The 14,224-nt window shown below is 52.6% G+C and overlaps 1 protein-coding gene across 6 annotated transcripts in view; it reads right to left on the bottom strand.

The window, feature by feature from the left end:
• The window catches only part of ccdc57 (coiled-coil domain containing 57), a 276,573-nt gene that overhangs the window by 48,509 nt on the left and 213,840 nt on the right, over positions 1 to 14,224 (bottom strand). For 5 of the 6 annotated variants that reach the window (XM_038776870.1, XM_038776871.1, XM_038776869.1 and 2 more), the window contains one exon: positions 806 to 1,007. The exons of the other annotated variant lie outside the window; for it this stretch is intronic. In XM_038776870.1, coding sequence (XP_038632798.1) covers positions 806 to 1,007 — 202 coding nt within the window. The remainder of the gene's footprint in view (positions 1 to 805; positions 1,008 to 14,224) is intronic. 6 annotated transcript variants of the gene reach the window in all.

The following is a 14,224-nucleotide window of genomic DNA, read 5'->3' on the forward strand; positions in this document are numbered from 1 at the left end:
CGTGTTAATCAACACCCTTAGTTCATCAGCCTTACCTGCAAGGCTGCTTGCATTAAAATAAATGCCATCTATCCTTGCCTTATCCCCCCGTGCTTTAACATGTCTCTCTTTGCACTGCCTTCTAGACTGACTTGGTTACTCGTCTATATTTGGCTGTGCATCATCCCCATACTGTATCTCCGCACTATCACCCACCCCCCTGCCAAATTAACTGATGAATTAACCCAGCAACCGATGAATCCACGTTGAACATCATTTGGAGGTAGCACTGAGGGTAGCAGGTTGCAAAATGTACTCTGGGTGAGGGGACTTCAATGTCCATCACCATGAATGACTCGATAGCATCAACACTGACTGAGTTGGTACCCGAACATGTGCCAGAGTATGGCGACTAGGGGCTTGTCACAGTAAGCCTACTCGTGCCAATAAAGATTATTATTAAATTATATAATATGGAAACCGTTACTGCAGTCGCACTCAGCTGCAGGATAGAAAAATGAAAATCGCTTATTGTCACGAGTAGGCTTCAATGAAGTTACTGTGAAAAGCCCCTAGTCGCCACATTCCAGCGCCTGTCCGGGGAGGCTGGTACGGGAATCGAACCGTGCTGCTGGCCTGCTTGGTCTGCTGTAAAAGCCAGCGATTTAGCCGAGTGAGCTAAACCAGCCCCTAGCTAAACCAGCCCCTCTCCAGCCCCAACCAGAGGAGAGGTGTTCAAGAAATATAATAACAGGAAGACAAATGGCCTGAAAAATGAAACACATTTACTTTGGGGTTTGCTCAGAGGTAGGATTTGGCTTATTACCCTCATTTCCTAAAGCCACAGCTTCAGAGTTTTGTTGAAGATTACCCTTAAAGTATTCATCTGCCTCTCTCCGTGCTTCTATCAATTGTAACTCCAGTTCAGCAATTCGCTCATTTAGTCTCAAAATGTCTGCACTTGTTCGCTGTTGCTGGCTGGTTAATTCATATCGCAATTGGTCAATTTCAACCTGTTTCTGACGTGTCTGTTAAGAAGGAAAAGCAGTACAGATTTGTACATTTAGAAGTCCAGGTAAAATAGATCAATTACAAACCTCCTTTTAAACCCATATATGTGAATCAGAGTACAAGGTTCCCCATAAATCTTATTTGCAATAGGCAGTGAGGAGCATCCTGCATTCCACAGTGGATTTTATCATAATTTAAGAGCAGCTACCAACTGTCAGTAAACATGGTAAACCATGAACTTAAATGACCAAACTCTGCTCAAGATACTCCTAAAAAATCTAAACGTTAATGCCAGAACGTAATGTGTGGATTTTACAGGCCATCTGTGGCCAGGAGAACAAACGGATGGACAGATCAATTAGCCCCACTCTCCCCACTGCGATTTTACGAATAGTGGGGGAGGAGGCGTTGGATGGATTGCTTGCCTGTGGTCCAATTGAGGCCCTTAAGTAGTCAATTAGTGCCAATTAAGGGCCACACCTCACTACTGCCCTTACTTAATGGGTGACAGGAGAGCCCGCCGCTCCACCATGTGCCGCCTTACAGGTTTACCCCTGCGGGCTGCTGGCCAGTTTAAAGGGGGGAGCGAATAGGGTTGGCTCTTGCAGGGGCCCGGTGCCAATCAGAGGTTCCTCCACAATTTGATGTCCTATGTCCACCCATCCTACCCCCTCCCTCTCTCCAGCATGCCTCCACACCCAATCGTTGGGGTCTGTCAGCCTGGTCCCACAAGATCCCGGATGTACCTGAATGTCCAGATCAATCAGTGAATGCCACTTGCTTGTCCTACCCGTAGCACCAGCAGTGGCCACTGCCGCTGCCTGATGCCTGCGGTTAGGTGAATTGCTTAACCTGCCTCTTAGTGTCCAAAGGTTAATTGGGGTTACGGGATAAAGGGATAGGTCAGGCCTAGTAGGCCCAGGTAGGATGCGCTTTCAGAGGGTAAGAGCAGACTCAATGGGCCGAATGGCCTCCTTCTGCACTGCTATGATTCTATGAACTGCCATCTTTTACAGGCTGTACTTCCTCCTGAAGATGGTTGCTAAGTCCTGCCTCATATTATTTAGAGGGCCATTCCCGAAAAATTAAAGTGGGGTAAGGATGCCAAGCGAAGGTGGGCTCACCCCTGAAATTTATGTTCAGGTGCGGGGAGCCTGCAGTAAGTGTATAATACAGTCCAACATCATCCCATTGCTTGAACACACAGGTGCACAATATTTATGCAGGTGGTGAACACTCTTTGCATGTTTGCAATTGTCAAAGTATTTTTTTTGAAAAAACATTTTATTGAGGCATTTTTTGGTTTGACAACAACAAAATAAACAATGTACATGAATTTATAAACATAGTGCAAAAACCGTCTTCCTCCCTTTCAGGTCCCACTTTTATTAACCCCCTACTCGAAACTAAACTAACCCTCTGCTGCTGACGATTAATTTTCCGCAAAGAAGTCGATGAACGGCTGCCACCTCCGGCCGAACCCTAACATTTATCCTCTCGAGGCGAACTTGATTTTCTCCGAACAGAGAAAGCTAGCCATGTCCGATAGCCAGGTCTCCAACTTCGGGGCTTTGAGTCCCTCCAAGTTAATAATATCCGTCTCCTGGCTACCAGGGAAGCAAAGGCCAGAACGTCTGCCTCTTTCTCCTCCTGGATTCCCGGATCTTCCGACACCCCACAAATCGCCACCTCTGGATGCGGTGCCACCCTTGTTTTTAACACCGTGGACGTGACATCTGCAAACCCCTGCCAAAATCCCCGAAGCTTTGGACATGTCCAGAACATGTGGACATGGTTCGCTGGTCCTCCCGCACACTTTGCACACCTATCTTCTACCCCAAAGAACCTGCTCATCCGGGCCACTGTCATGTGAGCCCGGTGAATGACCTTGAATTGTATCAGGCTGAACCTGGCACATGTTGCGGACGTGTTGACTCTACTCAACGCATTCGCCCATAGACCATCCTCTATCTCTCCTCCCAACTCCTCTGCCCACTTGCGCTTCAGCTCCTGAGTCTGCGAGACGCCATAAGTTCCTTGTAAATGTCAGAGGCCCTCCCTTCTCCCACCCACCCTCTGGAAACTACCCTGTCCTGTATCCTCTTGGCGGTAGGAGCGGGAAGGTTGAAACCTGCCTACGTAGGAAGTCCCACACTTGCAGGTACCTGAATTTGTTTCCCTTCGCCAATCCAAATTTCTCCTCCAGCTCCCTCAAGCTAGGAAAGCTCCCCTCTATAAACATATCCCCCATCCTCTCAATCCCAGCTCTCTGCCATCTCCGAAACACCCGTCCATCGTTCCCGGGGCAAACCGGTGATTATTACAGATTGGAGAGCAAACCGATGCTCCCTCTGCTCCCACATGTCTCCTCCATTGCCCCCAGACTCTCAGGGTCGACACCACCACGGGGCTGGTGGAGTACCGTGCCGGCGGGAATGGCAGAGGTGCCATTATCAACGCCCCTAAGCTGGAGCCCTTACATGAAGCCGCCTCCATACGCTCCCATGCCGCCCCTCCCGCCACCACCCACTTCCTGATCATGGCTATATTCGCCGCCCAATAGTATTTACTGAAGTTTGGCAGCGCCAGCCCACCCTCTCCCCAGCTCTGCCCAAGCATCCCCTTCTTCACTCGCAGGGTCTTGCCCGCCCATACAAAGCCAGTGATCACTTTGTTGACCCGTTTAAAAAAGGACCACGGAATAAAGATGGGGAGACACTGAAACACAAACAGGAATCTCGGGAGGACCGTCATCTTCACCGTCTGCACCCTCCCAGCCAGTGACAACGGAAGTGTGTCCCACCTCCGAAAATCGTCCTTCATTTGGTCCACTAGTCGGGCCAGATTTAGTTTGTGCAGCCATTCCCATTCCCGCGCCACTAGGTACCGAAAGCTTCCCCTACCACTCTAACCGGCAGCTCCCCCAGGCTCTTCTCCTGCCCCCTCGCCTGGACCGCAAACATCTCACTTTTCCCCATATTTAGTTTATACCTGAAAATCAGCCAAACTTTCCCAGAATCCTCATGATTTCTTCAATGCCCTCTGCTGGGTCCGATATATACAGGAGCAGGTCGTCTGCATAAAGCGAGACTCTGTGTCCCACTCCCCCCCCCCCCCCCCCCCCCCCCCCCCCCCCCCACCGACCAGCCCCTTGAGGCTCTCAGTGCAATTGCCAGCGGCTCTATGGCTAACGCGAACAACAATGGGGAGAGGGGGCATCCCTGTCTTGTCCCCCGATGCAGCCTAAAATAGTCCGATGTTGTCCTATTCGTCCGTATGATCACCACAGGAGCCTGATACAGCAACCTGACCCAGTCAATAAAGCCCAGCCCAAATCCGAACCATCCAGCATGCAATTGCCAAAGTTATGTTAATGTAAGCACAAGTCCCTTTTATTCACATTTTAGAACATAAGATGAAAAGAACAGAACAACAGAACTCATACCAAAATAAAACACAAGACAATTCTAATATATAAAAGTCTATGGAGCAAGGATAGGGGGCCAATTTGACTATTGTATGACTATTGCAGTGGTAAAGTGCTCCTGCGATTTAAGTCTTTGGCCTCATTCACATTCACCAGGTGCACACAGAGTGCCAAATTGGCATCACGGCAAAGCTGATCAGATATGGAAAAGCTTGTCAGGTATGAAAGATGATCAGATATGGCAAAGGAAAAAGTTGCTGTCAGGAAGACAAGTCATAAGGCGGCGTGGCAGTTCCAGATTATGTCTGTGAACCCCGATTTAGCTTTGATTGTTACTTTTTCTCTTTCATAACCCATGGAGTGTCAGGCAACAGCGCAGTTCAATTCCCATGCCAGCTGAGGTTACCATGAAGGTGTGGTGGCCCTCAGGTTAATCACCACCAGTCAGCTCTCTTTCTCTCATGGGGAGAGTAACTTGTGGTCCTCTGGGACTCTGGCATCTTTCGAAGGGGCAGTGATTTCCCTCCATTTCTTTTATTTAGTTCACTTGGTTATTTGTGTTGATCAAAATAGTTGGAAGCCTAGCCCCCAAGCACTGAACTCCAAGGCTCATACTCACGTCTATGTAACAGAGGTGCTACTGGTGTGGCCCGCAAGCAAGGCGTTTCAACAGTACCCTTCGAGGTCTGTTCCCCAAAGTCCCTGTAGCTTTATTTAGGCTGGATTTCAGTTTCCTTTAGCCAGTCTCAATTTGTCTGATAAAACAATCGCCCCAGCCCCGGTGTCCAGTTTAAACTCTGTTCTGTATGCCTGGACTTCCAGCTGTACAGGCCAGAACTGCTCATCGGAAACTTTAAGTTGTCCTGGAAAAGCAGGGGGTTGAAATGCTATATTTCCAATTTCCTGGACTTCAAAATGGTTGCAAGCTTCCTCCAGCTTTATTCCTCTACATTAACTTTCAGATCATCAAATTCTTTAAAGTGTCTAGGCTTGCCACACTGAAAGCATTTGGCTCCCTCTGCTTGTCAGTCTTCACAGTGTCAAGTTTTTGAGTAAAATGAAGATTTAAGAATTTAATTGAGTAAAGATTAAAGAAGTTTTGGACAAAATAATGCAAAGCTGTCTGGAGGGTTTTTGATATGCAAATTTGTTTAGCAGCAGGGAAACAAGCGGTTACGTAAGTGATGTGGGAAACAATGGAGTATAGTATTTTAGGTATTAAAATCGTTGAAGAGGTGAGTTCAAAGTGGAGATATAAGTCCCATGTGAGCATCTTTAGTCGCGTATTTCCTGGCACTCGCGTTGAACAATGCTGAATGGATTTAATGCAATCTCGCGAGATGTTGCGATGTGAATCCTGCCCATTGTGGGCGGGATCACCTTTTAGGAAATCTGCACACCTGGCACCTTGGCAGTGCCCATGCCAGCTGGCAGTACCACCAGGTACATCGGCAGTACCAGTATGCCACCTAGGTGACACCGCCTAGGTGCCTGGCTGGCACTGCCAGGGTACCCGTGAAACACCAGTGCCAGGGCACCAACCTGCCCAAAGGTCATGCAGCTGGGGGCCTCCCATCCCCTGGTTAGATGCTCTTGCAGAAAGCAGACATGTGTTTTGTTACCTGTGTGGTAGGTAACATGTGCTACTCAATCCTTGGCTAATGAAGAGATCTTCTGGATCTTGATGAAAACGACCCAAACTCATCCAGTATTAACAAAAGGTTTATTGAGTAACTATAACAATAATTGCATGAGTTCTTTACTTCAACTTTGAACTAGTTGTAAGGTTAACAAGATCTAACTACAGTAACTATAGGCAACTTCACTAGCCAGCTGAACTATTCTGCTATTGCTCTGGTCACAGTGCACCTCCCAAGAGCCAAAACGGCCGACTTTTGCGACGGCCCGACACGGCCCAGTTCCCGACGTATTCACGTCCGGGAAATGGGCTAGGAACGGGCCCGCGACAATCACGTGCGTGATGACGCCGGAACGCGGCGACGACACGAACACGCCCATGTGACGCCGCCCGACGCCGTAAAAAGGCACGGGCGAGCACAGAAACTAGGCCAGGATGTCGGAGCTCAGGAGAGCAGCCTCGCGATTCGTGGAGGCTGACGTGGAGACGCTGCTCGAATCAATCGAGCAGAGGAGGGGCATCATCTGCCCGCGTAGAGGGCATCGCCACCCTGCCAGCGTGGTGCGCCAGGCCTGGCGTGAGGTGGCTGCTGCCATCAGTGCTGTGGGGCAGACCCCTCGCTCTGCAGAGCAACGTCGGAAGAGTATGCACGACCTCACCAGGGCAAGTGCCAAGAGGGTGCCCCCGGGTCACAACCATCCCTCCCCCCTTTACTTCATCATTCATCTCCCCCCCCCCCCCCCCCCCCCCCCCCCCCCCCCGCCGGCACGGGGAGTGGAGGGGGATTGGGGCAGAGTGAGTTGAGGGTGGTTCACAAAGTATTCACAGACCCAGCGCTCTGGCCCCCGTGGAGAGATGCAATGGTCTTATTACAACTTGACCCCCAAACCGTGCCAGTATCTGAATGGCCTGCTGATACCTGCCGTATTGTAATGATCTACCTATGCCCCCTCCCCCAACAGGACAAGACCGCTCACAACACTCGTGAGCGGAATAAGACTGGAGGGGGTTTGCACATCCTGCACCCCCTCACCACATTTGAGCAGAGGGCACTGGACCTTGTTGGGGGATCTGCCACCCGGGAGATCGCACAATGCGAGGTTGGCGGAGCTGCAACAAGTGAGACAACCCTGCATGACAAACACCCCCCTCCCCCATCCTCTGTCCCTTCACACTCTGCTCACTGGGCCACCTCCCCCATCCTCTATCCCTTCACACCCTGCCCACTTGGACACCTCCCCCATCCTCTGTCCCTTCACACCCTGCCCACTTGGACACCTCCCCCATCCTCTGTCCCTTCACACCCTGCCCACTGGGACCGTCCAGCGCCCGGCCGAGCGTCTCTAAATAACCCGTTTCATTCTCTTCCCTAGGACGTGATGCCGAACGACCAGGGCCGTCTGCCTCCAGGCAGACACAGGCATCTGCCCCCACCTCACCCAGGGCCGCACGACAGAGGGTGCCCGATCAGCGGGGAGTCCCATCCTCCCCAACCGAATCTGTGGAGCAGGACACCCAGAGGGCGGCGAGAGAGCAAGAGAGAGAAATGGCCCGCAAACGCCCTGCGGCCTCTCAGCGGGCCGATGACATAGAGGAGGCGTCCACCCAAGAAGACCTCGAGCTTGCGGCACAGCTATCTCCCACACCATCCACCATCCCAGAGACACTCACCCCGGTTGGGCTATTTAGTGATGAGGCTCCTGGGTCACAGACTGGGTCGCACATCACAGCTGAGCAGGTACAGCAGGTGGAGGTCGGAGCAGCCGAGGGCCCGGACTGGTGGAGGGCAGGCCAGGCCCAGCATGCAGCTGGCTCCCAGACGTTTTCCGAGTTCCTGGAGTTTCTCAACCCACCCGCACAGCCGATGCATCAAGAAACCCAGGGACACAATGACGGGATGAGGGCTGTCTTCCAGATTCTGCAGACGCTGTTAGAGGAGTCGAACCGCGTCCACGAGCAGGGAGTGGTGCCGCTCATGGCAGCAACCCAGGCCGACACCGCACGGGTGGCATCCGCGGTGGAGGCAATGGGTCAGGTCGTTGGGCTTAATGTGCATGCGTCATCCTTGGCCCTGGACAGGGTTGCCCTCTCACAGGCAGCAATGCGCCAGAGCCAACACGACATTGCTGGCGCGCTGCGGGCCTTGGCCGAGTCTCAGCAGGTCATGGCCCAGTTGCAGCACGCCATGGCACTGTCACAGCAGTCGATGGCACAGTCCCAGAAGTCGATGGCACAGTCCCAGCAGTCAGTCGCGGAGAGCATCAACCGCCTGACACATGTGCTGGATGGCGTCGTGCACTCACAGGTTGAGATCGCACAGTCCCTGGCGGGAATGTCTAACTCCCTGGACTCCGTCTCTGCAAACCTTCGGATCCTGGTGGATACCGTCGCAGGCCTCCAGGACTGGCAGCGCCAGGTGTCGGTGACGCGACGGGGCACCTCCCCGCTCGCACCTCTGTCCCAAAGTGAGGCCCGGGGGCCACCGGGCTCCCCGAGGGAGGAGGTGGTTTCGGGGCCCGTCCCATTAACTCCATCACGGGACGTCCCGGAATTCTCGGCCTCCCCCCGTCCCATCCCTGGTGCATCGGGTGGGCAGCAGGCAGAGCAGGGTGGCACAACGTCACCCGAGACGCCTGCAGAGCAGCCTGGCCCATGAAGGCCGGGTCGCCCCAGGAAACGCTTGCCGAAGGAGAAACAAGTCGAAGGGGGCGATTCGCAGCAGTCCTCCTCCACTCCTACTGTATCATCTGGGGAATCACTTAGACGTAGTGGTAGAGCCCGTATGGCGACAAAGAGAGACACTGAGTAAGTTGGCACGGGTGAAGGGCACAGTTTAGTTGTAGGGGCTAGGGCACCTGTAAATTATTGTTCACATTCAACGCACTGTTCCACCTCACTTGTAATACCGTGTGATTGTTCCACAGCCACAGGAATCGTGATGGTGACCGAGTGTCGCTGGGGTTGATGAGCGGTGAAACTTCGGTGCCGGGTGTGCAGTCCCTTCCCCCCCACCCCCTCCCACAGCTAGCCCACGCGGGCACGTGATGGAGTGTCTGTGATGAACTCAGCGGCCACCAAGGTGGATGGTTCAGCTATTGCCATGGGTCAGGCTCTCTCTAACGATTCTGAGCTCACAGCTCATCGCAGAGCGGGCTGTCATCATTCCACATGGCACTGATCACACCCGCTGACACAGCCATCAATGTTGTGCCATACCATCTGGACCCAGTGGTAAGGGTGATGTCGAAGTGGAGCAGTGTACACTGAGAGAGTTGTGTGTTGACCCTTTGCACGACTAGCGATGCAGGTGGTGGTTTGGTGTTCAGCGGGGACGTCGCATGCGACGCGTGAACTGTGCTGCCACCAAGGCATCGCGTGCCCGCCGTCCTCGCCGGGTCCGTCGTGCCGCCTCCTGGACATCACCAGCACCTGGGTCATGCCTGCGTGCTGCGCCCGTCACTCCGCCAGCCTCCTCCTCCTCCTGCTCCTCCTCTCTCTCCTCCTCCTCCTCCTCTGTGCTGGCACCACTGCCACTGGCTTCTCCCTCCGCCTCCTGCAGCAGGTCATCTCCCCTCTGCATCGCGATGTTGTGCAGCGCACAGCAGACCACAACAATGCGAGCGACCCTGTCGGGCTGGTACTGCAGGACCCCTCCGGAGCAGTCCAGGCACCTGAATCTCATCTTCAGGAGGCCAAGGCAGCGCTCCACCACACCCCTGGTTGCTGCATGGGCCTCGTTGTATCGTGTTTCCGCATTGGTCTGAGGCCTCCGTATAGGCGTCATCAGCCAAGACCTCAGCGGATAACCCCTGTCGCCTAGCAACCAGCCCCTCAGCCGGGGGGGGGAATGTCCCTCAAATATCGCAGGGATGTACGACTGCACCAGTATGTAGGAGTCATGCACAATCCGTGGGAACCTTGCACAGACGTTCATGAACGTCATGTGGGGGTTGCATACCACCTGGATATTCATGGAGTATGTCCCCCTCCTGTTTGTGAACACCTCCCTGTCCCCTGCAGGCGGGCGCATGGGGAGGTGAACAAAATCGATTGCCCCCTGCACCATCGGTATCCCGGCCACTCTGGCAAATCCACGAGCTCGTGAGTCTTGAGTTGCTCGGTCCTCGGGAAAGGTGATGTAGCGGTCCGCGATGGCATAGAGGGTGTCGGTGACATCCCGGATGCACCTGAGGACCGATGACTGGGAGATCCCGGAGAGGTCCCCGCTCGCAGACTGGAAGGAGCCGGTCGCATCGAAGTTAAGAGCGACCGTCACCTTGATGGCAACCGGGATCGCATGTCCTCCCCCCTTCCACGTGGGGCGAGGTGCGCCACGAGGTGACAGATATGTATCACCGTCCCCCTACTCAGCCGGAGTCTCCTCCTGCAGGTGATGTCCGTCATTGTTAGGAAAGAGATCCGGACACGGTACACCCACGGCCTTGGTCGTCGCCTCTGGCGCCGTGGCTGCACCCTCACTCTCTCCTCCTCCCCCTCCTCCTCCCCCCCATGCTGCTCGACGACTGGCAACTCCTCGGCCCTTCCCTCTGCTGCTGCAGCTGGCCCTGCATCCACTGCGGGTTGTGGCTGTGGATGCTGCTCCATCTCCAAATGCAGTGCAGCGGCCCCACCCACTGCGCAGAATATAGCCGTTCTGTTCGCAAACATTGTGCTAACCTACAGAAGGGTGGTGGGGGGCAGAGAAACGGGACATGTTAGACGAACGTTAGTCGACACCTCGGCAGCCGCCTGCCACGGGATACCTGTGTGTCCCGGTGGCCTGGTCGCGCTGCTGACACGCGGGCAGCCTAACCCCTGGTCACTTTCTGCATCCAACGGGCAGTTAACTATGTCCTCTTCACCGGTGCGTCAGTGGCCTGTGGCCGTAAGCCACAGGGCAACCAGCGGCCGTGTCCTCGTGACCGGCAAGCCATGGCATGGTGGCAGACACTTTGTAACTGGGGTTGGACGAGTCACTCGCTCACTCTCTCCCTACCCCCCCACTCCCACTACCCCCCTCCGTCTCACCCACTCCCCCCCCTCAGTCTCCCCCACTCCCCCCGTCTCCCACACTCCCCCCCAGTCTCCCACACTCCCCCCTCCGTCTCCCACACTCCCCCCTCCGTCTCACCCACTCCGTCTCCCCGCTCCCCCCTCCGTCTCCCACACTCCCCCCCTCAGTCTCCCCCACTCCCCCCGTCTCCCACACTCCCCCCTCCGTCTCCCACACTCCCCCCTCCATCTCCCACACTCCCCCTTCCGTCTCCCACACTCCCTCCCGCTCTGGACTCCCCTCCTGTTCTCGGGGATGCCTTCCCCGTTGTGGCCAGACTCCAGCAGTGCGCTGAGCTGTGCGTTGAGCAGTGCGCTGAGCGGTGCGCTGAGCGGTGCGTCACCTACTCGAAGCTCTCGTCAGCCAGCACGACTGGTTGACGAACTTGAAAAGCAGGTGTGTTGGCCGGCGTGAAAACATTGCGTGATGACGTCGGGACTTCGGCCCATCCGGGCCGGAGAATAGCGGGGGGCCAATAAGTTGGGATTCTGGTCGTGTCGGGGGGTCTTTCGAGGCCTTTGCCGGGAATGCCGATGTGTAGTTTGTGCGGGGTTCGGAGAATAGCGAGAGGGCGTCGGACCGGCATCGCCGTGAAAATATGTGCGGCCCGCTATTCTCCGAACCAGTGTGAGTGCGGAGAATCGCGCCCCCAATGTTGTTGCCTTTTATACCCCTGTTGGTCCGGCCCTCTAGTGATCATGCGGTGCTACTGATTACACATTAACCCCTTATGTACATGCACATATGGAGATCACATTGTCCCCTTTTTTCTCGTGTTACATATTTTCTGTATGCTGTAAATAAAATTGAACAAACATAATGGATGCAGTTTGCAAATGCACTACATAAAATTAATGAGTTAGTCCATCAAATGTGAATACATTTAGTCTAAGGTTTTTTCGCTTGCGTGAAATAGGTAGACAAAATGATGTTATGTACAAGTTGTGATGATCTCGATGATTATACAAAGCCAATTAATATTTATAAGTCCAATCCTAATAAAAGAATTTGAGTCCAAACTTTATGAATTTGTTCAGTTGAGTTGGTTTTGTCTTCTGTTGTTGAAGTGGTGATGTTGATGTTGTTATTTATTTGTAAACGTCGTCAGTGTCCTTGTGTTTCAGTGACCATCAAGTCATCATGAGGTGTTCAAATGGTTGAATCACTTTGTTGTCTGATTTAGACTTTCTTTTTTTTCTCTCTAAACTTGTGGTAGCGATTCTGTGTTACACCATTGTCTGACCTGGACGTTTTTCAGTGCTTGCGGTATTGATTCTGTGTGTCATTTTTATCATCTGACCTGGACTTTTTCCTGTGCTTGCGGTATTGATCTAGTGGGTCATCTGCCTTGAAAGCTGGCGTGCTTGCTTGTTCTGGAGCAGATGTGTATTCGTGAGATTCTTTGTCATGCCTTGGCATGTTTGTAGTCTTGTAATTATTTTGCAGTGTGCTGTGGCATTGTCCCTCATGTGCAGAGTTGTACCATGTTGTTGAAGTGGTGTCGTTTTATTGTTGTTGTTTCTGTCGTGTCTGTGTTTTCGTTGTCGTTCTTGTTGTTGTCGTCTTTGTTGTTCTTGTTGCGCTGCATGTTGTTTTTGTTGTTGGTGTTGTTGTTCTTGTTTCTGCTGTGCGTTTTGCGGTGTTTGTTGTTCTTGTTGCGCTCAATGAGTGTTCCGTGTGGATGATTTGAGTCATTGTCACAGTTATTGGTGTCAGTGTCCGTTGTGGTATCTATTACATTGAGCGTTTTTTCTTGAGAACTGTGAGAATGATCTGATGTTGCATTGAAGTTGGTGACATCAGTCATTTGTGGTGGATATGATTCCTCTTCTTTGCTTCCTTGGTACTCCTCTTCTAGAGTCATTTCTGGTTCACTTGAATCATCATTGATTTCTTTGTGCTTCTCTTCTGGAGTCAAAATCTTCACGATTTCATTCTCTTGTGGGTCTTGGTGCTCCTCTTCTGGAGTCAAAATCTTCACGATTTCATTCTCTTGTGGGTCTTGGTGCTCCTCTTCTGGAGTCAAAATCTTCACGATTTCATTTTGTTGTGGGTCGTGGTGCTCCTCTTCTGGAGTCAAAATCTTCAAGATTTCTATTGACGTGGTCTCTCTGGACTCATGAGTAGCCCTCCTCTGATTGTTGAGTGCTTCTGTGCAGACGAGCTGACATCTGTCAGTCTCGCTGTGATCCCGGACATCCTGTATGGGAATTGTGATTTCTTCGTCACTTGTCTCACATACAGTGGGTAGACATTCAGTGTCTTCTTGTCAGTTAAATGAGCTGGGTAGACTTTCATAGTCTTCTTCTGGTGGCTCAAATAAGCTGGGTAGACTGTCTTCTTGTTGGTTAAATGAGCTGGGTTATGGTGGCTCAAATTAGCTGGGTGGACTGTCATAGTCGATTTGTTGCTCACGTGAGCTTGGTAGACTTTCATAGTCTGCTGCTGGTTGCGCAGGTAAGGAGGATAGACCTTCAAAGTCTTGTTCATGCATAGCGTTCATGCATGGAGTGTTTGCGTGCTTCCACTTTTGAGTCTGTCACCGAGCTGTCTGTGGAGGCTTGCGTCGCTCTCTTTGTGGAGGCTTGCGTCGCTCTCTTTGTGGAGGATTGCGTCGCTCTCTTTGTGGAGGATTGCGTCGCTCTCTGTGGAGTCTTTCCTCGCTCTCTCTGTGGAGTCTTTCCTCGCTCTCTCTGTGGAGTCTTTCCTCGCTCTCTCTGTGGAGTCTTTCCTCGCTCTCTCTGTGGAGTCTTTCTTCGCTCTCTCTGTGGAGTGTTTCCTCGCTCTCTCTGTGGAGTGTTTCCTCGCTCTCTCTGTGGAGTCTTTCATCTCTCTCTCTGTGGAGTCTACCTCGCTCTATCTGTGGAGTCTTTCATCGCTCTCTCTGTGGAGTCTTTCATTGCTCTCTCTGTTGAGTCTGTCATCGCTCTCTGTGTGGCGTCATCTTTTTCTTGGGTATTGCTGTCATCCAATGTATCGACGATCTGCCATGGCATCATGGTATTGGATTCATCTACCATGAGAAGAGTCGTGTTGAGGATTTCCACCGTGCTGCTGATGCAATGATCATCAATTCCAAATAACTCATCCATGTCTGAGCAGTAGTCTTCAATGA

The sequence above is a fragment of the Scyliorhinus canicula genome, chromosome 18, assembly GCF_902713615.1.
Source record: "Scyliorhinus canicula chromosome 18, sScyCan1.1, whole genome shotgun sequence".
Taxonomy (NCBI): Eukaryota; Metazoa; Chordata; class Chondrichthyes; order Carcharhiniformes; family Scyliorhinidae; genus Scyliorhinus; species Scyliorhinus canicula.